Genomic DNA, 23476 nt, shown 5'->3' with positions numbered 1-23476 from the left:
TTATCCTTACATAGCCTTGCTCTGAACGTTGAATAGATTTCTTAGCCATTCTCATCACTGAATAATAACCACTGTTATCTTTATCATTCTGTTTCTGCCTCCTCAGACGGGAGATGGGGTGAACGATGCCCCTGCCCTGAAGAAGGCAGAGATTGGCATCGCCATGGGCTCTGGCACTGCCGTGGCCAAGACAGCCTCGGAAATGGTCCTCGCTGACGACAACTTTGCAACTATTGTGGCTGCTGTTGAGGAAGGACGAGCCATTTACAACAACATGAAACAGTTTATACGCTACCTCATCTCCTCCAACGTGGGAGAGGTCGTCTGGTTAGTCTCCAATCAGTCTTTTTCTCGCAAATCAATCAGTCAGACTGTATTTACATAGAGTGTAAGAGCCTCTACAGACTTTTGAAAGCACTTTAGTGCATCATAAAGTTACTAGAGACAGTGACCGGTCCCATTGTCCTCTTTAGTTCTATAATCTAGTGCTTTTCGTTCCCCAGTACGGCACTTGCTTTCTACGCTTTGGATCTGGACCCAGGATTGCTGCGGTTTTACATATTTTTTTTGTAGGGCCATAACTGTGCATTATTTTTGATTAGTCCACTATCTACTATAATTTGATTAATTGGTTAATATTATCACTGTACATTCTGTGGATTCTTCTCATTTTGTCTGTGTAACAAGCAACTGTTGTTTAATGGTACAATGAAACAGTAAAAGCCATATCACCTCCAGAATTTCCTGTAATATATAGCATCTGTATCTATCAGAATGATCCTGTGCATCATATGAACATTGTAGAGCTCTCTATAGTGCTTTTAGTTTTAAATAAACAACACATCAATTGATAGTGTTGAGGATTAATCACTGCAGGAGCCCTCATGTGTATATATATTTTTTCCTTTATACTCCAGCATCTTCCTGACGGCCGCACTGGGTTTCCCTGAGGCTCTGATCCCGGTGCAGCTGTTGTGGGTGAACCTCGTGACAGACGGCCTGCCCGCCACCGCTCTAGGCTTCAACCCCCCCGACCTGGATATCATGAACAAGCAGCCCCGCAATGCCAAGGAGCCCCTCATCTCTGGCTGGCTATTTTTCAGATACCTGGCCATTGGCTGTGAGTCACCTTAACTGCACTAAGAGCAACTATACAGTTTGCATAGTTAAAACAATTGTTTGAAAAAAGCATCATGCCAAATGAATGCCTAATTCATTGCGTGCTTTACTGAAACCACATCAAGTTGTTAAGTAACCTCAGTTAGACTTGGTAACATGTTTTCTCACACTGTGTTAGACAGTTGGTAATGAGAAATAGGAAAAAAATGCATTACTCACTTACTGATTTCAATGGAACTGTAACATAAAATTAAAATTTTACCTAAGAAGTGTAGTTGGAGTGTAATCTCATGATGGCCTATAGGCTTGGGATGACTCCAGGGCAGTCCAGGTTTCTTCTTGTTGCTATCTTCTGGTCAATCGGTGAAACCAGTCCTAGTTCTGGAGGACACTAACAATTCAACTTTATTGTCCCTGCTCTGATACCTGTTTCCACTCATTAAACTGAGAATCAGTTGGACGAGCTAAAGAGCAGGCACAGCTCTAAACTGAGGTTTCATAGATCCCCTAAGAGTGGAATTGAGAGCCATCGATGTGGGGAATTGTAGGTGGTAATTGCAGTGTGTCTGTACTGTGTCTTGCAGGCTACGTGGGTGCCGCTACAGTGGGAGCAGCAGCCTGGTGGTTCACTGTGGCTGATGACGGACCTCAGGTCACCCTCTACCAGCTGGTAAGTGCTCTTAAGTGAGGTCTGAGCGATACTTCTGGGATTTAGAGTGGAAGACCTCGTATTGGCAGACTTCCCGGGCAGGCTGTATGTACAATACAGTACATCCAGTTCAGCTTTAGTGACATCTTTGCTATTTCAGTTTGTGGAATTTTTTTGTTTGTTTAATTTTAACTGGTATTTCCCCCTCTTTGTGTGGCACCTCTTCTCTCTTGCTCGGTCTCACATCCAGAGCCACTTCCTGCAGTGTGCTCCTGATCATCCTGATTTTCACGATCTGGAGTGTCATGTGTTTGAGTCTCCGTACCCCATGACCATGGCCCTGTCTGTGCTGGTCACCATTGAGATGTGCAACGCTCTCAACAGGTGTGTTACACTGAGCAACAATAGAGAATTTTGTATTTAGTAAGAAATATTGGGTTTCTGAGTCCCGTAAGTTTGGTTAGGTGTGCAGCATCCAACGTTAGACAAGGTGTTTTTATGAGAATTTACTGATTATGTAAAACGTACCATGCAGTAACATACATGTCAGCATTATTTATAGTAATTATTTCAATGGAGGTATTTGGATAGGAAGAATAATTGATTAAACATCAACAGGGCTGCACAGTATGAACAGTTTACTAGTATCATGGTACTATTGCTACATATTACAATTGCATTAATATCTTGTAATTTGTTAAAGATACTGATCTTTCAGTGTGACAGTATTAGAGGTTGGCCTGCGTTATTTTGACCACAATAATTTACCTTTATTGGATCATGTGAACATCTTGATTAACCAAAATAGTTTCTGATTGGAAAGTATAATTGGTCAGCATGTACACAGCAACGTGTGATTTGGTTAGAAGGCTTATTTGCACGATTTTGCAAAGGCCAGTATTGTTAAGATCGTAATTGGTTGAAGGACTATGCATATTGCAGTGTGCAGTTTGAACTAATTAGTCTTCTATGATATCAGTATTGCAAAAACTAACATAGCAAGAATGATTAAAGGGACACTGTGGCCAAAATTTAACCTTCTCTACATTTGTTGTAAGCATACCAACTCACGTCCTGCAGCAGTGCTGCAATAGTCCCTAGACTGAAATTTTTCAGTTTAAAGACTAGGAAACTCTCGCTGATATATCTTAAGGTGCAAGGAACTTTTGAAAAACTGCAAGCACTTCAGAAGCTAAATAGCTAACGATACTGCTCGGAAGCTGAATATCACGTCTGTATTTATCAGCCATGGGGTTAGCTAGTTATTATACGACGTGTTTGTGTAATGCGTGTTGTGCAAAAACTCGGAAAGGATATAAAATTGCGAATGATGAGGCTGAGAGATGCAGTCCTGCCCTGCACAGTGTTACGTAGCACAAACAATGTTATTAATTAATATTAAATGACAGTTTTGGGCCAGAATGTCCCTTTTAACAAAGAATATATTATGCAGCCCTAACTTGTTGGTAAAGGAGTGTGATGTGAAGCCCTCTGAATGAAATTGTGAAAAATCCTTCAGTTAAAGCCTCATTGTTCTCACTTGCTCATGCCCATGCTTCTTTCTCTCAGTGACCGTGGCTACCTCTTGCCCCAAAAGAAGAGCATAAACCATAATAATAAACTTCTGTTCTCTCTCCATCTCTGTGCCCAGTCTGTCTGAGAACCAGTCTCTGCTGCGGATGCCCCCATGGGAGAATGTTTGGCTGTTGGGAGCCATTTGCCTTTCCATGTCCCTGCATTTCCTCATCCTCTATGTGGAGCCGTTGCCGGTAAGATTTTAGAGGGGAGAAAGAGCAGGCCAGTCTGGAGATCCGCAACTTGGCAGTTTGTAGTAGAGCCGGGGCCAAGAATAGGATTTCATCTTGACATCATCTTATATTATAAGAGTTATGGAAGTGAACTCTAAAAAAAAAAAATATGAGGGGGAAAAAATCTGTCCCCTTTGGTGCACATTTGGACCATTTTTCCCAGCCTTGCACTTCTTCTTTCCGCCTTTCTCCAGCTCTGCTTGGGTCTTCTAGCACCAAGAACCAGGAATATGGTTAAATCTATGATATGAACCTGAATAGTGTTGCATTATAAAGAGGGCTCTTTTTAGTTCACTTGATAACACCACTTTTTTAATGCCACTGTTTAGATTTTCCTAGTTTGGCCCTTCACACCCTCTGTAGTAATCCAGGCTGAAGCCCAGCTGCTTACATGGAGTATGTTGCTCTTATAGAATTTGCAGTTGGACCCCTTTTGTTCAAATGCAGCTTTTAAAGTATGAAAAATATTTAGCACCTTCCAAGAGACTGCTGCATCAAGAATGTGCGAGCTGTATGAACGAGAATGAAAGGCATAACTTAATGATCACCTCCTTGTTTCTATGCTCATTGTCCATTTTAGCAGCTCCACTTACTATATAGGTGCACTATTTGGGTGGTGGATCATTCTCAGCACTGCAGTAACGCTGACGTGGTGGTGTGTTAGTGTGTGTTGTGCTGGTACGAGTGGGTGAGACACAGCAGTGCTGCCGGAGTTTTTAAGCACTGTGTCCGCTCACTGTCCACTCTATTAGACACTCCTACCTTGTTAGTTCACCTTGTAGATGTAAAGTCAGAGACGATAGCTCATCTGCTGCTGCACAGTTTGTGTTGGTCATCCTCTAGTCCTTCATCAGTGGTCACAGGGCGCTGCCCACAGGACGCTGTTGGCTGGATATTTTTGGTTGGTGGACTATTCTCAGTCCAGCAGTGACACTGAGGTGTTTAACAACTCCAGCAGCACTGCTGTGTCTGATCCACTCAGGCCAGCTCAACACACACTAACACACCACCACCACGTCAGTGTTACTGCAGTGCTGAGAATGATCCACCACCCACTGAAGAACAGGGTAAAAGGGGGCTAACAAAGCATAGAAACAAGGTGTATGATGTGTGTATGATTTATACACTAATTGGTTGGAACATGTAGACACTGATGCCCTCATTGGACACCGGTGATGAAAATTGGAAACTTCTCTAACTCTGTGGAAATCACATGATTTTCATGTTCATGTGAATCCAATGATCACAAAATACTGCTATTGAATTATTTAAAGTAACAGTATTCCTATGAAGATTTGTCCGCCCATATAGTTGTAGCAAAATGCACTGCTTTTTATGAGGAAAAAATCTTTATGGTTAAATTTGAGCAAATATGACAAATTAGATTAATTGCAATTTACTAAACTAAATAATACAATTAATTCAGTAATTGTGGAATCATATCAGAACAGAATATATTTGGTGCACTTTTTTTCTCCACCTTGAGTCTCTTTCTCTCCACTCTAACCAGGTCATCTTCCAGATCACTCCTCTGAACGTGAGTCAGTGGCTGATGGTGCTGAAAATCTCTGTGCCAGTCATCCTGCTGGACGAAGTGCTCAAGTTCGTCGCTCGAAACTACTTGGAGCCGGGTAAAGAGCTAGAGCCGGTGCCCCGGAAGGGAGGCCGCTCCCTCTCAGCATGCGTCCACGGCATCTCTTGGCCCTTTGTAGCTCTCTCACTCCCCCTGGTGGTGTGGTTGTACAGCACGGACACTAACATGAGCCGCCTGCTGTGGTCCTCCTGACTGATGTGAGACCTGCAGTGACGCTAACACACAAAAGAGAACGCCATTAACCAGGAAACACATTAACCAAGTCGACGTTTGCACAAGCATCCACAAACTGTATGTTTGTTTGGGTTTTTATATATGATTAGCTCAGAGTGACGACTATCATTATTCACATTTTAACCATTCCATTTTAAAACAAACTTAACACGTTTGGTTTTGGTTTCTTTTTGTTTTCTTTATAAAGGCTGTATTGCTCTCAGCTGCCCTTGTAGTCATTTATGAGATCACATGTTACAGTAAAAAGATATAATGATAAGTTTTTAGGAAAAGAGGGCTTGGCTATATTAGTGCGGGGGCAGACCGAATGTGTTTCATTTGTGCGTCATTAGCTAGAGAGTATCATGTCTTTACCCCCCCCGGTCTAATGTTTTTGATTTCTTACTCTTTGAACCACTAATTTATAATATTTGGATTTTTTTTACTTTCTTTTACTTGTAACTAAATTGATTACTGCATTTTGCAGAATTCAGCTACCTCAGTTTCAGTGGTGTCCAGTTAACTTTAATTTTGATTCTCTGTCAAAGACCAGCCTGGCTACACCTTTTTAAAGATGAGAACATACAGCAGCCCGGTTAACATTTGTTTATTGACAATTACAGTACATTGCAATAGACAGATACCACGCTTTACAGTCAAATGGCCATTAATTACAAGTTATTCATTTTTCAAAAGATTTTTCTGAAGAGATTAGATATAATCCACTTGCATAAAAAGGGGAAAGTCAATGTAAATAAGTGGGGGGAAAAATATGTAAAGGGGAACTAATGCATAAATTCTGCATAAATTCTGCATAATGAAGTGGTTAAGATGAAAACAAAGTCATTCAGAGTAGTTTCGTGCAAAATGCTTAATTCTAGAGTAACTTAGTAAGTCTGAATCGTTCACAGTGGTAGTGATAGGAACCAGACGTCTGAAGAGTTTAAGGCCTCTAAACGCTACATCACAGGAAGTTATTACATTAAATGCTTATGAATACTCAGCCTGATGTCTAAGACATTGTTTTACAGTAGTTTTGAGGAGTTTTGGCCTGAAATGTGATTTAATCAATTTATTCTAATCTGTTCAAGATGGAGGGATACATTAAGAGTGTTCTAAGGCAAAATAGTCCCCAAAGAAAACTTTTTTTTTCCCCAGATGTATCACTATTTTACCATTAACATTACACATAAAAACCTCAGAAGACTTGTGTACGTTGGTGGTTTTGGATATTAAATTAAATGGCAGTATTTGTGTTGTAGACATCAGGACCCCTGGTTCTTATCACCACCACTATAAATAAATCAGAGTCAACAAGTTTCTCTACAAATAAACTATTTTGCATCAAACCACTTTGAATGGCATTGTTTACATTTCAACCACTGAACTATGCAGACATTTGAAAAATTGGTGGAAATCCCCTTTAACAAGAGTTACAGAGAAAGTAAGACTCGTGATAGACCACCAAAAAACTGTCCCCACCAGATAAACAGTACTTAAAGCTTTCTTCTTTGAGAAAGAGGAGAAAATCAAGCTGCAATTTGCAGAGAAGCTGCTGGTGTTCTCTGAACAATAGACTGTCCACCCAAGAGCCCAGACCTCATCATGAGAAGCAGAAAATGAACTTCTAAGACGGAAATTTTGAAGTGTGGAAAATCAGATTTTTTGTGAATACACTAAGAGCAGGAAGAAATAGAGGCTGTAGGAAAGGGTGGACACAATAAATACTGAAAAAATGATATTTAGTTGTTGAGGCTACTTTGTAATTTTATGTGATTTTTTTTCTTTATTTTATTTCTGACGCTTAAAAATAAAACTTGTTCTTAAAGGCCATTTTGACTGCAAATTAAGTGAAAGGCGGTATCTGACTCGTACAGTGCTGTATATAGATGAACAATACCTTTTGTATTTATTTAATCATATTACCAAGAAGTTCTTCAGTGAACATGTTTACTTTGAAAAGTTTGGGTTACTTTTATTCTTCATGACCTCTTCATGGTTGTGGAGAGAGGCACAGTCCTATAACTGTAGGTCAGCAATGGTGTGTGAGTGATCGTGTGTTTACTGTACGTCTATAAGAGTAAATCTTAGTATCCAAATGAATAGATTCAGCACAAACGTCCCTGGTGTAATAGGAGTTTTAGAGAAGAATTCTGGGATTGTGCATCCTGCCATTAAAAAGGCCTGCTGGGTGCAGGTCTGTGTAAATGTGTATATAGCACATGTTTGAGTTACGATTCTAACAGATCCTCCCTATTTTTTTAATATTAACTCTACTTGATGAAGAATGTCTTAATTCAGGTTCTCTGAGAGCATGCTTCACTCAAAACGTGTCTTAAAATAATACCTGCCTTTCCCTCCCATTGCAGTACCCGACTGTAACCGTCTGCTGTAACATCCTCACCTCCTCATAACTGCTACTGTAGGAGAGATGTTGATGATTTCTTGCATTTGTTGCCTTAAAGTGATAGTTATTGAGTTTTAACCTGGTTTTGTGCTGGGCTCCCCAACCTCCAAAGCTTGTGAGCCAGCTGATCGTGTAAGTTCATAGCTTCTTCGTCTAAACCCCTTCAATGGGGAGGACCAGATCTCTCAAAATGAAATTAAATCACTAAATTATTGATTGTGCACCGTTTTATTTCTGAATATGCAATGAGAACATTATTATTTAAAGTAATGACATTTGGAAATACTGAAATGTAAAGTTAATCAGCCGCAGCCCTCAATTAGGAAAGGGGTTATCAAATTTAAGAGAACTTTAATGTTCTAAAATATAGTGGTATGCTTCATCATTGATGGATTTATTGATGTAATTATTCATTTTTAAATGTAACTTTGCTCAACTTCACAAGTATAATTACATCAATAAATCAGTCAATGATGAAGTGTATCATTATATGTTGGAATATTTAACTAATGATTCAAGTTCTCATAAATTTTAGCAGAATATTCAAAAATATAATGGTATGCTTCATCATTGATTGATTGATTTAATGATTTATTGATACAGCTATTAATGTTTTTAATGCAATTTGGTCCACTTCACAAGTATAATCAGTTAAAACTCACAAAACACTGAACTGTGCAGTGATGTGGCTCTCCAGCTTTTGTACCTTGAGGTCCCTGGTTTTGTAGTCTTAAAGGGGAATTCCACTGATTTTCTTTTTTCAAATTTCAGCACAGTTAAGTGGTTAAAATATAGACTAAGTCATTCAGAGGGTTTTGATGTGAAATGCTCTGCTCTAGAAAACCTTGAGTGAGTCAGAACTGTTCACAGTGGTGGTGAACCAGAAATCCAGATGCCTCTTAAAGCTCTCACTGAAAATTAGTATACAGAACAGTAATGAACAACACTCACTGTCCATTTTATCTGCTCCACTGACCATATAGGAGCATGTTGTAGTTCTACAATTACAGACTGTAGTCCATCTGTTTCTCTGTATACCTTGAAAGCCCCCTCTTACCCTATTCCTCAGTGGTCAGGACTCCCACAGGACCACCACAGAGCAGGTATTATTTGGGTGGTGGATCATTCTCAGCACTGCAGTAACACTGATGTGGTGGTGGTGAGTTAGTGTGTGTTGTGCTGGTACGAGTGGATCAGATACAGCAGTGCGGCTGAATTTTAAACCCTGTCCACTCAATTAGACACTCCTACCTTGTTGGTCCACCTTGTAGATGCAGAGACTTATCTGTTGCTGCACAGTTTGTTTTCCCACCATTTCACCATTATCACCACATATAAAACTCAGAAGAAAGGTGTCGGTTCATTTTGTTTTTGGATAGTAAATAAAATGACTATATTTGCATTGCAGACATCATGACCCCTGGTTCATGTCAACACTGTAAAGAAATCCAAGTCAATAAATTTCACTAAAATTAACCATTTCACTTCAAGCCTCTGTGTGACCTAATTAATTATGCTGAATTTTTGAAAATTCAGTGGATGTCCCCTTTAAGCCCATTCATTTGTTGTAAAAGTGCTTTGTTGCCTGGTATGTAGGAATCCTCTGTTCTTCAGAAAATAAGGAAAGTGTGGGCATATTGGAATAATGCTCATTTGTAAAGCATTAGATTGTTCACTCATTTTATTTATTAATTCTTTTACAGCAGATTTGTCCTTCTGGGCCCGTATTCAGTAAGAGTGCTAATCTAGGACCAGATTTCTTTCTTATTCAGGATGATCTTACTGACAGAAACAGATGCTGTTATCAGCACTCCTGCTCGGAGGAGCCTGACGAATACGGGCCCTGATCATTTCTTTAACTGTTTGTTAGAAACAGCCTCTCCATCTTTGTTTTTACATCTCTCTCTCTCTCTCTCTCTCTCTTCCCCTCAGCGCGGGCCATCTGAGCCTGGCTGGCTCTCTCGGTAACCCTTGCAGAAGCTGTAAAGGTTTCAGTAGTTTAGTGCGTGTGTTTTGAGCAGTACCACATCATCCAAGACCTGCATGCCAACTGTGCTAAAAAGAAAAAGATGTATAATTAGTTTAGAAAGAAAAAAGGAGGTTTGTTCATTTTAAATGAATAGAGAAGACAAAATTGGTGGAAATGTATCATTTTCAGAAGGGAATTAATTCTTCATGGTGCATGCCCCTCCAGCTATTCAGGCATTTTGTGCTGGTAAAACTATAAGCTTTTGTATAGCACAGCAACACTTAATTTATATATATATATATATATAAGAAATACCAGACGGCATTAGTGACGGCACCTGTTTTTTTTTTGTTGTTTTTTTTTCCAGAGGATTTTTTTTTGTGAGATGTGTATATCAACCAAATGATAACTATTGCTTTGCACAGTGATGTGCGTCCTGTTTTAGAGCAGATGAGTTTCAGCATGGAGGAGTGTGAAAAGCAGCCAGTCGTTCTTAAGTTCTTATGATGACCATTGGAAGGACACTGCCCCATCAGTGTTGACTATTGTAATTATTATCACAATGATTTCTGGTCAATAAAATGACAATAAATAAAAGCATTGGTGGTTCTTTGCATTGTATCAGTCACAGATGTGTATTTTGTACATGGTGGTAAATAAGACAGCTGTTCTTAAAGAGCCCATACTGTATACTTTTAATGTCTTTTAAGTTCCACATGATGAATCCCAAGTGGTTTTATGTACTAAGAAGAGTTGTAATTCATTCTTACCTGACCATTTTCCAACCTCTCATTATCCCATTGAAATAAATTTTATGACTGCTGAACAGTCATATGCAAAAGTCTCGGCACACCTGGTCAAATTACACGTTTTGTTGATTTTCCAAGTGAAAATAATTGAACGTCCTCTACAGAGAACCCATCTGCACATTTAAGCTGCTGAATAAACTGCTAAACGCTGATAAGGCAGATATATGTAAAGTTTGTTTTTGTGACATCACAAAAACTGAATGCAAAACGGGTTGTTGCAGCTTAATGTTTATATACGGACCATGTTGGACTGGGGAGTAAACAATACATTCTGAAACTTTAAAAATGTTCACATACTACGTCAAACTCAGATTTGAACCTTTTCTACTCCTTAAGAGCACCGTTGGTTCCAAAACGCACTTCGTCATATTCTTCATAACTTTCATATTTCATGAGGTACATTCAAAAGGTGGGTGTCATATGAGAGCTGTAACTGTCCTCTTTCCAAACAGATGGGTGGTCATTTTAAACCATTATAAAAGAAGCTGAACTCAACAATTTTTTTGTCTACTGAAAGTCGACCCACTTTTCCCACAAATCTGGGTAAAAACTATAAACAGATGGTGTCTTTTCAGTGATCTGCTCTGTAAAAATTATTTTTTATAAAATAATACAAAGAGCTTCCAAGATTTTTAGCTTTCAGCAATAAATTGTAAGCATATAGCAATATGTGTGTGATCATAAAACATGTTCTGTTAATTTAAGAGTAGCTTTAAAAAAATAATAATAAAAATTTACATTTATTTCATGCAGTTACTGAATAATGTGCCTTATGATTTGGTCATGTAAATCAAGATGGAAAAACCAAAATATACCCAGGTCAATAAGAGGTTAAGAGCAACGAAAATTTGATTTTTTCAGGATATGGACACTTTAAAGTGCAATATCAACAGAAAAAGAACAAGAATTGATATTTACTAAAGCATCTGTCATGATTTTTATTCCTTAACATTCAAAAATAGTATTATTCACAGTTTACAATACCATACAATGTTAAACGTTTAAAAGCAACACCACAAAGAGCACTTCAGGATACATGAACTGAACTGGTGACTTTCAGCCTATATATGCCATCAGGGAGCAGATCTTCTGGTCTTTTTGATGACCGTTTGCTATTTTGAAGTTCTTAAGAAAAGGCTGCTGAGACAATAACATCAAATGTAGTTACTGTCATGGTCATAAAGTTCAGTAAAAACATGGTCTGAAGAGAGAGAGAGAGAGAGAGAGAGAGAGAGAGCTCTTGATATCACCTGGAAAAATACCCAGCAAAGTGACTGGGGGGTATCAGAACACAGGCAAATTAGAACACACAAGCACTGTATCCTATACTGATCATTTGTGTAGTGAACCAGCAGGTGGCAGCACGGTACACATACACGGCCACATCACATGTAGAGGTAGAACATACAGAAATGATAGTGCTTTATTTCCTCTACGCATTCTAAAGCGGTTTCCAGCTTTCATAAAGGCTGCTCTTTATGACCCTGTACCACCACCTATAACAGTATTTTCCATGTTCAGGCACGGCTGTCAGTCCTTCAACTTCAGAAAAGAAGTTGTTCTCTCTGTGCCTGCTCGGCCACATCTCCCAGCCAGCAGGAGGCGCTGCACCAGATTTTGTACGCAGGACCCCTATATTATGTGTCAAATCTCCTCAAGAGTAACAATGCTGATCTAGGATCAGGTTATGCCTGTTAAACCCAGCTGAATAAGGACAGGAGGCAGCAGGCAGGTGCTCCTAGATCAGCTCTGCTACTCTGAGGTGTTCAGCGCTTCTGGTGGACGATGTCACTGCATGCCAAACCACTGCTCTTGGTCGGCCCACTGCGCCGCCTCGCTGTCGCTGCCCTCCAGGTCACCCTCCTCGCCGCTGCCCTCCATGTCGTCCCCGTCTAGCTCTACCGTGGCATCTGTGGGACTTTCTTCCTTTTCCATCTTCTGCATGCCCTCCAAAGACTTCTGGTCATTGGGATCCAGACTGGGATACAAGAAAACAACAGTGTAATTGCTGGGAAAAGTAATCTAGGTAGCTCTAATAGCTTGAAAGGTTTCTAGTTATTCCTTTCTAGAGCTTCTAATTATTCTAGTTACTAATCAGTTGTTTCCCTGTCACACAGTGAAGAGCTTACTGCAAGACAGACTACATTTACACATTTAGACCTTTCCACATGGCTCAAATTATAGTGTGGGTAAAAGTAATACAAATGTCTAGACTATAAGAACATTCATCATTAATCAGATGGAATCAGCAGAAAAGACTACCTCAGTGAAAGATTAGTTAAAGGGCCCAGATCCTATAATCTTCTTGTATTTTTCTCCCATTGAGGTCCATTTATATCATTTGTACAGATTTATGTTCCAAAAGGTCATAATTAATTTTTACATGGCCATTTTTCAAACCTCTCTTTATCCCTTGGAAATAAAGAGGCTGTTTTTGTTACTGTGCCTTTTTTTTTTCTTTACCCGATTTTCTCCCCAATTTAGTCGTCTCCAATTCCACCCGCTAGTTCGGACTCCCCTAATCACACGATGCTATCAACGCTAGGAGGGTGAAGGCTAACACAGGCTTCCTCGAGATCTGTAAAGTCAACCACCGCTTCTTTATGCCGCTCACGCAACGTCATTGGACAGCCGAACGCGCTCGGAGGAAAGCGCCAACCGCCAGATCTGTTACGTCAGCTAACAGACGCCTGCGCTGACTAGCATCGCGCTGAGTGATGGGGGGAGAAGGAGGGGCCATCCTACCCACCCAGAGAGAGCGAGGCCAATTGTGCTCTCTCGGACTCCCGGCTACGGATGGCTGTAGCATCACCAGGGATCGAACTCGCGATCTCCTGATGATAGGGCCAACGCTTAAAGAGCCCTTTACTGTGCCTTTAAGATTGATACATGTGACTGACCTCTGTTTTGACTGGCTACCCTATATTGTGCTTCACTCAAAAAGCTGAAATACTCTGGAATAATTCTGATGAGGCTAAACTGCTGTAAACTGGATATATGCATTTGTGGATGTATGCAAATATACTTGTTTTTGTGACATCACAAAAACAATGAGTTAAAAAACAGGCTATTTTTGAAGCTTAGCTGCCACACATGGACTGGAGAATAGTACATTTTGTATCCTGTACATACATGATGAAACTCTCTTACTTCATAATAGTTTGGAAAATGAAAGTTTTCTATCCTATGGGCCCTTTAAGTTTACATCACTGAAGAACAGGCAGGTAAGTTTAACTCTCAGAGACCTTGTTTTTCATTTGTCACACACTGCGTTAAAAACAAATATTACATATAATTAAACTTTAACCTGTAGTTATAAAAATTCTTCATACTATACGTGGTCAGTGTCTTCCAAAAAAACAAATTTAAAAGAGAAAAAAATAAAATAAATACATCTACAAAATCAAAGCCTGGGTCTCTGAGGGTTAATGGTGCTCCACAGAAAGGCTACTAAAAGAAGGAGTGGTTACCTCAGTGCTATGCTGTACTGGTCCATGGCCTCCTGATAGTCATTCACAGCTACCAGAAAATCTCCCAGCATTCTGTGTAGCATGCAGTCACTCTGATTGGCCAGTGTATTTCGCAGAAGTGCTATTCCCTCCTCATATTTCTGTTCTCGACCTGAACAGGACAAACACATACATTCAGAGCTGATATAAATGAGGACCTACAAGGTCAGGAAAATATGAGATCAGGGTGAGCTAAGCAGAAGTGCTAGTCTGAGTACTGAGCACATTTCCTCTTAGCTCTGAGAAGTGGTTACATACTGAGAAGTTCTGCTTTCTTCACCACAGCTTTGATATAATCTGGCCGTTGGGCGAGAGCTTTGTCCAGCAGAGTTTTTGCCTTTTCCTGGGTCATAGGATCCTCCAGACAGACTGTGGCCAGGATGGTCAGCGTCTGAGCATTGGCACCAAGTGTCTTATAGATGTTGTTGGCCATGCCCATTGCCTCACGGATGCCGTTAGACGCCAGATAACAGTCAATCAGCCCTTTAATAAGAATACAGAGTTACAATGATCGTAAAATAAAGAATTACAATTGTGTGGGAGACTCAGGCACATGAGATCACACAAAATAAATATACAAATAATATAAATAATAAATAATCTGGTATCAGTCAACGTCTGAAAATGAGTTTATTCCCCAGCCTTGCATTTTAACATTTGTCTGCAAAAGTTTAAACCCCCCCGTGAAAGTGTGTTGCCGATTTTCTAAGCAAAAATTTTTTTGACTATGTTCACAAACTCTCCTCTTACCTTCGTAGCAGTCTAGTCGGCAGGGTGCCAGTCTCATGGCCTCTCTGAAGTGAATGATGGCTTCCTGTACTCGACCCATGTTGCGCAATGCTGCCCCCTTCAGGAGGAGCGCCTGCACACTGTTACTGTTGAGCTGGATAGCCTTGGCACCTAAGTAGAGCGCACGAGAATAGCGCTTACTGTAGAAACTGTGGCACCTGGAAAACAAAACAGGAAACAGTCAGAGACTTGAGAAAGAGCTTGGGGCATGGCTGACTGACCATTTGTGTGTTATAGTGTCAGGTCCATTTTTTGGGAGGGGAGCACCTTGTACTACCCACCTTCATGTTTTTTCCCAGCAGTCACACACAATTTTTCTCATTAAGGGCTTGGAAATTAGCATATAATCAAGAATCTAAGACTGAGAACCATAATCAAGTCCACACTGGACTAGAAGTGGGCAAAATGAAGATATTTATCGTTATTATGATAAATTGTGTCATATTACAAGATGGTTTTCTAAGCGCTTCATGGACATCGTCTTAAAGAACAGTGACCAACTGCATGTTTCATTACAAAGTGAGCATAATTAGTCCTGTTTAACTGGATTTAGTGCAGTATGTGAAACACTGAATAACAGTGAAAGAACAGCATTGTATCTTTTAGATTTTGAAGTTCTGCTACTAGTTTTTGAGGCTCTAAATGATCTAGTGTCTGTTTATGTTCCAACACGTGATCTTAGATCTGCAGATACTGACCTTCTGCAAATATCTTCCATAAAATACAGAAAATGTGGAGAGGCAGTTATTCTGCTTCTAAGCTGTGGAACTCGATTCCACCTTTTATTAGACAGTCAAGCTCGGTGCTCACTTTTAATAAACATTTGAAAACGTAACTTTATTATTTAATTAAAAGTTTATATCATTTATTCTTTAATAAACTATTTATAATTTCTTACTTAATTTAATCTGTGTCATTGTCTTAGATAATTTTCTAATTAATACTTAGTTACTTCTGTTACTGCTATACTTTATCACTTGTCTGGAAAGCACATTGTGGTGCCACTGGTATTAAAAGTGCTCTGTAAATAAAGATATTACTATTAAATCACTGTATTCATAGTTTGATAGTATTGTCATGCATCACAAAAATGTCTTGAAGCATCATGATAGTATATTTCTGCCATATTGCCCACATTTATACAAGGATTAAAAATTCTTTTTTCTATCAGCAGAAAATAGCAGGACCCTTCATCTTACTCACCCAGATATCACCCAGGGCTCAGCATGCTGATCAGAAATGTTGAACAGTCGACCTCCCAGAACCTCCACGTCCTCCAGGTGTCCCTCTCGAGCCATAAGGTAGCCGTACACATCCATGCCTAGAACAAACAGCACCATGTATAAACTAAAGCTCCAGGCAGTCTCTATCAATCAAAGCACAGCACCACAACATTTACATATGATGGACATGTACACTGGAACGCAGCACTGTACAGTCATAATTCATTCAAATCTAAAACAAGTGTCCTTAAATTTCCTGCATTACAGTTTCACGTAACCAGTATCAACAAGCCACACTAATGAAAGCATACAAAGCTGCGTACCTTTGATCAGATAGGGGTCAAGCATCTGAGCCTGTTCAAATTTCAGGATGGCGTTCTTGGTGTCACCAGCTCTGAAGTAAACATCTGCTAAGCTCACCAACAGATCCACATTATCCCTGAGGAGAGACTTCTTCTCTAGGGAGCTAAAAAAAAGGAAGAAAAAACAAAAAGATTAACCACTTCCATTAGAAAATGTCCAGTCAGTAAACAGATACATTTTTTGTACTATTAAAAACAGCCATTGTGTATCACCAGATCAAACAAGCAAAGATCGAGCAAATTACAGCATCAGGCAAACCAAATCTGCTTCAATTTGGCAAAAGCACTTCAGCACTAAGATCATCAGATCATAGATGAAGAATAATTTGCTCATGAAGATGATATAAAGGTTGTAATGCTAAGGTAGCCCCACCCCACCTTAATGCTAGGGTATTTTCTCTGTGTGTGCATAACTTGTCGTTAATAATGTAGTCATTTTATATACACAAAAATAATGTACAAAATGAATTTATATACAACAAACTATGATATGATGGAGTTCTATATATTAATTTTAGTACATCATTCTTGATGGTATACAGTTTTCTCGGTTCTGTTCACCATATTGGAGATAATTTTAAATCTAAATTTTGATATTCAGCTTCCAAGTGTCCTACTAATTATCTGAAACCTGACAATCTGCACAGGACTAATATATTAGCATCATTTCATACATTTATCTACAACCAAAATGGTTTTAATTTAATAAAAATATTCATTCTAAACTTCTGAACAGTGATTCAAACTAGTGTACATCTAACTGATCTACACACTAGCATGATAATTTAAAACTGTCAAAACATTTTAAACATTTGACAATAACAAAACAAAAATACAATTTTTATGTTTTGTTGGTCAGTTATTCAGCAGACCATGCTGAATAACCATGCAGTTATTCATGCTACCAATTACTGTATGTATGCAGAAATCTTCATGCAATAAACATCACAGCACTACTACAAACCTCATGTCACTACAGACCCTGTAACTGTTAAAAAAAAAAAAAATGACAATTTGACAATTTTTGTTCAAAACAAACAGTGAGGAATACAACATGTGAGCCCGAAAACAGGGAGAAAGATCCAAAGGTTGCTAGCAATTCACAGTTAAGGAATGAATGTTACAGGACGTTAGCTCCTCACCAGATAGTATTGATAGCTCTGTGATTGTCTCCACCGTGGATGAAGGCGTAGGCTTTGATCCAAACAGAGAGCCAGTCCAGATTGGGGATACTCTGAATCACATCCATGGTCATAGAGGCCACCTCAGCACCCTTTACAGACAGAGACAGCAGCCCTGCAAGCCATCACACACAGCTCATCTTACTATACAACAGTCTCCATCATAAAGAATGTGGAGTTTAACGTCATCGTGAATCAGACATTGAAACACGGTTTCTTTCTGCACCGTGGCATATTTGAATGAAACAGGAAGGGTCTCTGAGTTAGCTGAGCATTTTCTCACGATGATAAATGAGGTGAGGAAACATGGTTAATACTATTTTCCTTTGGAATCTAAGATGTTTTAGAGGAGGGCAAAAGTCACCATACTTCGACCAAAGATGATGAGAAAATAAGAACTTTGTCTTTTAAACGATATGACGAACGTACTTAACATGACCAGGGACATGAGGTTGACTTTAATTGGGTCTCTGTTTAGAGGCGACTGGGTTTGGGTGGGAACAAAATATGGGTCTGGATTCAAAGACCTGGTGGAGTGGATTAGATCAGGACTCAGGCTTTAGATTAACCCATTTACTGATAATGTAAATACTGATATTACATATTCATCTATAAAGATTCAACCTCACTGTCACTTACCAATAATGGCATCAAGTGCAAGAGGACACTGTCGCAGAACTTCCTTGTAGCTTGTGACTGCTGACCGCTCCTGACCGGCCTTTCGGTAAAGATTTGCCAGCATCATGTTTATCTGTTGTCATCACAGTAAAAATATAATTAGATGTTACAAACAACAAATAAATGAATGTAAGATGACAACTATAAACAGTTTTTTTCAGTATTCAGTATCTTTGCATGAAAGAACCGTAGCCAAAGGGGAAAAGAGAAGATCACCTTGGGGGTCCTCTGTCTTGAAGGAATCCCATCCAACACAGAGATTGCATCTTTATCCAGTTTCAGAATAGTGTAACACTCCGCAATCTTGTACTTCACCTCAATCTCTGAGGGCAAGTTCTGTCAAAAATATCAAAAATGTATTATATACTTACATTTCATTATACACTGAGATAACTAACCTGTTAATATCAGCCTTTTCCCCACACATTAGCTAGATATTCAAATACACAAAGAACAAAAAATGTTCTATATTATTTTTAATGCTAGAAATGCACAAGATTCAGCAAACACAACACAAACACAGCGGCTCCCTCGTTAAAACTTGGCCATTTCCACCACTGCACACATTTATCTATTTACTTATCTACCCAAGAAATTAGTTATCAATTCAATTTCATTCAGCATCTCTAGCTTCATCACCTTACATCTGCTCACATCTCTTACTTCAACATTTAATTATTGCTGGTCCCTGCAGAGACAGCCTCCTCACCTGAGTCTGCACTGAGGAAGAGCCACCAGTGCTGGATGGTCTCACTTTGGAGGCTTTGCTGAGCACCTTCTTCTGCTGCAGAGCCATGTTGTACTTGCAGGCTGCGTTTCTGTACTCCTTATCATGGAAGATAGCATCAGCATGATAGACCAGGAGCTGGTACTTCTGGGCCGGGGAGAAGAGCTCCCTGTAGGAGTATCAGCATTACATCAAAAACATTTTCACCTTAACCTTAACGGTCACTCCAGTTTTGAACCGTTATCCAGCCTCAGCTAGCAGGGCACCTACTAATGACACTTTTTCCCCCACAAAAACCCTCAATCAGCTAAACACAAGATTCGGTCACCTGCGACTCTAAATGTGAGGTGTGTAGTTGATTCTACCACTGCATTACTGCCTAATGCTGCATTTACACGTTGGTGTTGCCAACATGAGAGCGTTAACGGTGATGATAGATGATTATCAGAGGAGAGCTTCAGCAATGCCCATTCCTCATTTAAAGTAAAAACAAGGCAGGAGGATCATCTGTACTCTTAATTTTTTGTGTTTTATAACACTGGGTGATCCTGGGCTTCAACAGTGAGACGTTGGGCATCCTCCTGTCATTTATTTAGCTTATAAGAAGAATCGAAATTGCTAAAGCTCTCCTCTGGTAATCGTCCATCTTCGCCAGTAATGCTGTCACTATAGCAACACTACGGTTTTCATACCGTGGGTCGTACCGCTGTGAGGCATGGAATGATGATGGCACTTTCAATGTTGCAGAAGTTTCAAAACTCTTCATTGTTTAATGTTAAAAAAAAATCCACTTTTCTCTAAAATACCCCTGTAGTGGAGTCTCGTTAGCCATGAGCCCACCAAAGAGCGCTGACAGGGTCTTTCAACTGGAGAACATTGGTTTGGATCATACAGCTGTTTACACATCTACACGCTGGTCACCCTGGCCCATGTAGGGCAACCCAGCTGCAAAAATAGTCCCTTTTAATTTAATGTTTTTGTTAAGTCACAAAAAGCACCACATTTATACAGGCTACAGTTGTATGCCAAAATTTGAGGGCCACTGGTAAAATTTTCTGCTTTTTTGATCTTCATAATAAAAATAATGCTGCCTTCAAGTCCTTTTCGGAAAATTCCTACTTACGACTTCGGAGGTTGTAAGTAAGACTTGATTTGTGTTCAAGTGGTTTTGGTCGGAAATAAGAAAAGATAAGATACACTGGAAAAAAATGTTTGTAGTTTACTTTTGTTTTTCTGTCATTAAAGAGAGCCTGTATTTGCGTTAATGCAACAAAGTGAAGAGCAGAGGATGCTTATGAGCAGAGTAATGTTTATATGCAGTCAGATGTATCACATAACGTGCTTATATCCGTATCTCCATGTGTGGACGGTTTCAGCCTGTAGTGTTAACGCTGTGGCTGGTGAATAACAAATACAGCCAGTTTATCAGCGGCTACCGTTGCTTTTTTGTTGATGCCCCTAATTCGGAAACTCAGGGCTCATTGAAAAGTCAGAGTTTCCCACTAGTAAATACGACATTGTGGTTGCTTCATGTGCAAACATCTTGTAAATCCAATGTTTCCGACAGGACCTGAAGGCAGCATTAGTACACATCCTCTACAGAGAACACTGTTCTGCGCATTTCAATGTTACCACTTATTTGCTGAATTTAATATACTGACCTGAGACAAACATTTTATTTTACTATGTTAGACTCAGTAAATAGAAACTGGGCACCATAAGTTGCAGACAGATGACATACTTAAGTATTATAAACAAAACGTTTCATTTGACCTAGTCTACATCAGCCCATCCAGCATACACACAGCAGTTTAGCCCCGCCCACTCACGCTGAAGTTATAAAGAGTGTTTCACACCAGGCTGCTTTTCGAACAGGGCAACCAATCAGAACAAAGCTCGTTTACATAAATCGGTCTTAAAGGCACAGGCTGTTTAATTCTGAGAGATAAAGACGGGTTTTAAAAATGGTCACGTAAAACTGAATTAGGACTGCTTGTAACACAGATGTTATAAGTGGACATTAAGCGAAAAAATAAACCACAGTAAAAGTGTGGGATATGGGCCCTTTAAAGGGTTTTTGCTGCAGAATAGTCAGTTTATGGTTTCAGACCAAACCCATCAAAAACCAAAGTTGGCTAGCTAGAGAAGTTAGCTACGTTAGCTGCAGCGTTTTGGTAACCGGGGCTGGTAAACTAAGTTAGCGAGTATGACATAACTAACCTAGCTAAGCTAAATAGTCTGGTTAACTTGGAAGTCGACTGAAAAAATATCTGTAAAACTGTAACGCTAAGTAGCTGCGAGGCTAAAGCTGGCTTACTATTCGCCCGCTTCTTGTTCCCGTTCCACCTTAAATGGTGCAGCAGTTAGCCAAGTTAAATGTATCGTTAACTGCTGCACCGTTTAAGGTGGAACGAGAAAATGTAGCCCAACTCTCAGACACAGAAAGTTCTCAGAGCTGCATTAAAGAGCCGCAGAGCAGAGCTGTCAGTGTTTATAAGGATAATGTTAATGTAACTTCGATGCTGAGGTAACCCAAGTTTTCACTCACGGGTTGTTGGTGCTCATGGTCAGGAGAAGACTGCTCAGAATCCGGACATTAGAGTGAAGGCCTGCGGCCGCCATGTCCCGCACATAATCGATAACACTCATTTTTGATGATTATCTTACTGATGAACACTAAAAAGTTCTTTTCGTAACAGATAAACGACGAGCTACAGCGCAGGATGCAGCTATGTGTGAACGTAAATGGGGATTTTTTCAAAATGGCAGGGAAATAGCGTTCACGTTTCAAAATAAAAGTCCCTCAGCCTCACCTCCCCGATCAGCCTTTCAAATAATGAGGCCAGCATTCAAGCGTCATAGTGGACAGACATGTTTAACCCTGTAATGTCCACGTTTGAAGGGTCCATATGTTATATGTGCTTGGCTGGATACAAATCTGAAGAAATCATTTAAAATCGATCAAATCATGCGGCTAGAAAGTACAGTTTTAGCACTTAATAGTTCTTATTAGTACTAATATTAGTACTACTAGTATTACTATTATTAGTACTAATGCTAATTCTAAAAAATCAAACAAAAAAAACCCCCCAGAAAATTACATTCTGAGAGGTAATAAAAGTATGAAAATTACATAGGCAAAAATAAAATAACGAAAAAGTAGTAAGATGTTCATCCAATGTGTAACTATACAAATTTTCCTTACTTTTGACTAATCAGAAGATGTTGTATTTCTCCTAATCATACTAAACTTAGTTACTGAATATGAATAGGTATCAGCTTTAGAATAATGTAATATATTGGTCCCCAGCTTCGCTCCTGGAGATCTACCTTCCTGATTATTTTAGTTCTAAAACGTTCAGCCCTAATGGACCACACCAATTCTTATTTCTAGGCTGGAGGTGAAACCTACAGAAAGGTAGATCTCCAGAAGGGTGACTGATGACCACTAATGTAAAGCAACATAAATGTAAAACAAGTTTTACCGTTACACAGACATATTGTGTATGGATACATCTAATCTGGATGACCTAATGAAGTAGTCAGAGAAGAACAATAAAAATGTGTAATCCGATTATAGTTTACAGGATTACTGTGATGACTATTACATTTTAATTACACAACAATAATTCATTATTAAATGGCTCTTACTTTATGTTCTCATGAACTGCATAACAGCTTTGTCACTGTGACAGATAATATTCAGATGTAATTTGAATGGGACACTAGAGAAGCCACACAAGCCTAAGGTCACTATGTCTGATGCGTAGCGTCGGCTGGAGGGGAGTAAAGCCTCTCAGCATTAGAGCAGTGGAACTCTGTTCTCTGGAGTAATAAAGCTCCATTCAATAACTCTGGGATAAAGCTGAAGTGGCGTTTGTGATCCAGAACTGACAATCCAACATCAGTACCTGACCTCACCAAGGCCCTTGCGACTGAATGCAAATGAATCCTCACAGCAATGTTCCAACTTCTAGTGTAAAGCCTTCCCAGAGGCAGATGAATTTAGTAAGCTGAACGCAAAATTGAAAATGGCCTGAAATATTCTTTACCTATTATACAGTCTTCAAGGGGAATTCCACCAGTTTTTAAAATTTTTTTGCATAATTCAGTCAAATGCGTGAACAAAGTGATTCAGAGTGGTTTGACGTGAAATGCTCCATTCTAGAGAAACTTACTAACTCTGAATTATTTACAGTGGTGGTGATAGGAACCAGGGGTCAGGATGTCTACAACACAAATACAGCCATTTTATTTACTATCCAGAATGACCAGTGAACCTACGTGTGTCTGCTGAGTTTTTATATGTAATGTTGATTATTGGGAAATCAGAAAGAAAGAAAGAAAATGAATGAATGAATAGGGACTATTTTTCATTATAGTACCCCACTCTCCACCATGAATTATTTAAAAAAAATATGTTTGACAAAATTTTATCC

The 23476-nt window shown here is 39.4% G+C and overlaps 2 protein-coding genes across 3 annotated transcripts in view; one reads left to right on the top strand and one right to left on the bottom strand.

Moving 5' to 3' along the window:
- Positions 1-10356, top strand: part of atp2a2a (ATPase sarcoplasmic/endoplasmic reticulum Ca2+ transporting 2a) — a 36328-nt gene extending 25972 nt beyond the window's left edge. Inside the window, exons 15-21 of one of the 2 annotated variants that reach the window (XM_036579398.1) lie at positions 107-327; positions 918-1120; positions 1704-1789; positions 2019-2152; positions 3420-3537; positions 5087-5207; positions 9723-10356. In XM_036579398.1, coding sequence (XP_036435291.1) covers positions 107-327; positions 918-1120; positions 1704-1789; positions 2019-2152; positions 3420-3537; positions 5087-5207; positions 9723-9736 — 897 coding nt within the window. In that variant the 3' untranslated portion in view covers positions 9737-10356. Of the gene's footprint in view, positions 1-106; positions 328-917; positions 1121-1703; positions 1790-2018; positions 2153-3419; positions 3538-5086; positions 5424-9722 lie in introns of those variants that run through there. The other variant, XM_036579397.1, reaches the window with a different exon arrangement.
- A 1119-nt stretch (positions 10357-11475) lies between these two features.
- Positions 11476-21686, bottom strand: anapc7 (anaphase promoting complex subunit 7). Its single transcript, XM_036579396.1, has 11 exons — positions 21586-21686; positions 19020-19206; positions 18527-18646; positions 18272-18383; positions 17594-17747; positions 16413-16555; positions 16070-16187; positions 14828-15024; positions 14336-14560; positions 14039-14189; positions 11476-12546 (listed from the first exon to the last, which is right to left on the bottom strand). Exons 1-11 carry the CDS (start codon positions 21684-21686, stop codon positions 12357-12359), a joined length of 1698 nt encoding a protein of 565 aa, XP_036435289.1. The 3' UTR covers positions 11476-12356.
- Positions 21687-23476: the final 1790 nt, after the last annotated feature.

Source organism: Colossoma macropomum, unplaced genomic scaffold (assembly GCF_904425465.1).
Source record: "Colossoma macropomum unplaced genomic scaffold, Colossoma_macropomum, whole genome shotgun sequence".
NCBI classification, from domain to species: domain Eukaryota; kingdom Metazoa; phylum Chordata; class Actinopteri; order Characiformes; family Serrasalmidae; genus Colossoma; species Colossoma macropomum.
Note: the sequence above shows the minus strand (reverse complement) of the source record. Positions and strands in the feature narration are given on the sequence as shown.

Excerpts from the sequence above, each read along its gene's own strand:
- anapc7 (XM_036579396.1), bottom strand. The coding sequence starts at position 21,686 with ATGAGTGTTATCGATTATGTGCGGGACATGGCGGCCGCAGGCCTTCAC. Across the intron at positions 17,748-18,271 it reads TGCACTTGATGCCATTATTG|GGCTGCTGTCTCTGTCTGTA; the intron begins GTAAGTGACAGT and ends GATGGCTTGCAG. Across the intron at positions 15,025-16,069 it reads GAGCCCTGGGTGATATCTGG|GTGCCACAGTTTCTACAGTA; the intron begins GTGAGTAAGATG and ends TTTGTTTTCCAG.